This window comes from Chelonoidis abingdonii, chromosome 11 (genome assembly GCF_003597395.2).
Source record: "Chelonoidis abingdonii isolate Lonesome George chromosome 11, CheloAbing_2.0, whole genome shotgun sequence".
Taxonomy (NCBI): Eukaryota; Metazoa; Chordata; order Testudines; family Testudinidae; genus Chelonoidis; species Chelonoidis abingdonii.
In genome coordinates this window covers 18,642,359-18,644,883 of record NC_133779.1, presented here as the reverse complement: position 1 = coordinate 18,644,883, position 2,525 = coordinate 18,642,359, and the positions used below count along the sequence as shown (strand labels likewise).

General features: G+C 66.9%; 1 protein-coding gene across 1 annotated transcript in view; it reads left to right on the top strand.

Annotated features, from left to right (window-relative positions):
- LOC116818908 (lysine-specific demethylase 5C) overlaps window positions 1-2,525 on the top strand; it is a 13,713-nt gene that overhangs the window by 4,039 nt on the left and 7,149 nt on the right. Inside the window, exons 4-7 of the mRNA XM_075070572.1 lie at window positions 10-140; window positions 332-490; window positions 705-886; window positions 1,319-1,409. Coding sequence (XP_074926673.1) covers window positions 10-140; window positions 332-490; window positions 705-886; window positions 1,319-1,409 — 563 coding nt within the window. The remainder of the gene's footprint in view (window positions 1-9; window positions 141-331; window positions 491-704; window positions 887-1,318; window positions 1,410-2,525) is intronic.

Genomic DNA, 2,525 nt, shown 5'->3' with positions numbered 1-2,525 from the left:
CCCCCCTCCCCCCCCGGCAGGAGTGTAAGCGCCCCCCGGAGGCGTTCGGCTTCGAGCAGGCCACGCGGGAGTACACGCTGCAGAGCTTCGGGGAGATGGCTGATGCTTTCAAGGCCGACTACTTCAACATGCCCGTCCATGTGAGTGCCCTGCGGGCGCCCGGACGCCGGGATTGTCTGCCGGCTCTGGGAGGGGAGCAGGGGCTGGGAGCCAGGACTCTTGGGTTCTCTCCCTGGCTCTGGGAGGGGAGTGGGGCGCAGTAGTCAGGATGGGGGTCTGGGAGCCCAGATGCCTGGCTCTGGGCCTGTGCCCACCCTTGCCCACTCTGCAGATGGTGCCTACGGAGCTGGTGGAGAAGGAGTTCTGGCGCCTGGTGAACAGCATCGAGGAGGACGTGACGGTGGAGTATGGCGCCGACATCCACTCCAAGGAGTTCGGCAGCGGCTTCCCCATCAGCGACAGCAAGCGGAGGCTGGGCCCCGAGGAGGAGGTGGGGACCCCCAGCCAGCCCCTTACCCGCCTTGCCCACCCTCCGAAGGCCTCCAGGGGGGCTGCCCTGTTCTCTGACCCCCTCAGCCAGCCGGTGCCCCCCGGAGGGGACAGGCCTCTGCCCTGTTCCCTGCCTCCTGAGCCAGCTGGCACCCCCTGGCGGGGCCAGGCCCTCTCGTGGCAGTGGGGAGCTCTGACCCCCCCTCTCCCGGCAGGAGTACGCAGCTAGCGGCTGGAACCTGAACGTGATGCCGGTGCTGCAGCAGTCGGTTCTGTGCCACATCAACGCCGACATCTCGGGCATGAAGGTGCCCTGGCTGTATGTGGGCATGGTCTTCTCCGCCTTCTGCTGGCACATCGAGGACCACTGGAGCTACTCCATCAACTACCTCCACTGGTGGGGCCCTCGGCTGGGGCGGGGTCACTCGGGCTAGTGGAGGGGGAACTGGGGGGACAGGTGCCTTGGGGGCTGGCTGGGGGGTTGGCAGCTCCCCCCTGACGTACCTGGGGGCAGGGTTGGTGGCTCCCCCTGACCCCACGCTGTCCCAGGAGTGAACCGAAGAAGTGGTATGGGGGGAGGGGGGTTTGGTGGCTCCCCCCTGACCCCGCGCTTTCCCCAGGGGCGAGCCCCAGACGTGGTATGGGGCGGGGGGTTGGTGGCTCCCCCTGACCCTGCGCTCTCCCCAGGGGCGAGCCCAAGACGTGGTACGGGGGGAGGGGGGGTTTGGTGGCTCCCCCCGACCCTGCGCTCTCCCCAGGGGCGAGCCCAAGACGTGGTACGGGGGGAGGGGGGGTTTGGTGGCTCCCCCCGACCCTGCGCTCTCCCCAGGGGCGAGCCCAAGACGTGGTACGGGGTACGCGGTGCCGTCGTTCGCAAGTCTGAGCACCTGGAGGACGTATTGAAGAAGCTCACCCGAGCGGTTTGAGAGCCATCGGAACTGCTGCAATTTCAGCTCGTCACCCTCATGAACCCTCAACAACCGCTCATGGGCGCACTGTGCGTGCCGGTGAGTTGCCCCGCCCCTGCACTGCCCCAGCCACGCCGCCCTTCCGCGCACCCGCTCGTTCACCACTCATGAACTAATCAACACCCTCATGGCCGCGTGCGGTGCCGCCCCTGCACTGCCCCAGCCACGCCCCTGCGTGCACCCGCCCGTGTACCCTCATAACCTCACACCTCATGACCAGCCCCAAACGCGCCCAGCACGACCCCCATCAAGTGACCGCTGTCCGCTCACACGAGAGACCTTATGGCTCGCGATCTGCCTCACTGCCCCAGCCACGCCCCTGCGTCGCATCGCGCTCGTTCCCCTCATGAACCCGCAGACACCCTTCTGTCCCGCCCCTGCCACTGCCCCGGCCCATCCCCTGGCTGCACCCGCTCGTCTACCCTCATGAACCCACACTCCTCATGCGCACGGCGTGCCGGTGGAGTGCCCCACCCCTGTACCTGCCCCCGGCCAGCCCCCCGCTCTGAGTGGGTAAGGCGGGGGTGGGCGGTTCATGGGGCAGGAGATAGTAGTAGGGGGGCGGGGGACTAGGGCGAGCGGTGGTCGCATGCATGTGGTATGGATATTGTTCTTATGGTCGATAGAGAGTGGCGCGGCGCACGTTGGACTGGGGAGGGATGAACTGGGTGTATAATGCGGCAAAGAGATGGGGTGGAGCGTGATGAAACAACATGGTCCCGAATGGGAGGTGAAGTGGAGGCCACTGGGATCGAGACCCGCTTGGTCACCTCAATGAACTCTCCACAACCACCCTCATGGCCCCGCCCCCTCGCTCGGCCCCGCCCCCCCACGCTGCATCCCGCTCGTCACCCTCCATACGAACCCCAACACCTCATGGCCCATGGTGTGGCCGATGAGTTCCTGCCCCTGAGCATTGCCCCAGCCCCTGCCACCATGCGACGCAAACCTGCTCGTCACCTTCAATGAACCCCAACACCCTCATGGCGCACTGCGTGCCGGTGAGTGCCGCCGCCCAGTGCCTGACACCTTGCTGCGTCACCCTCATGAAGTCCCCAACACCCTCAT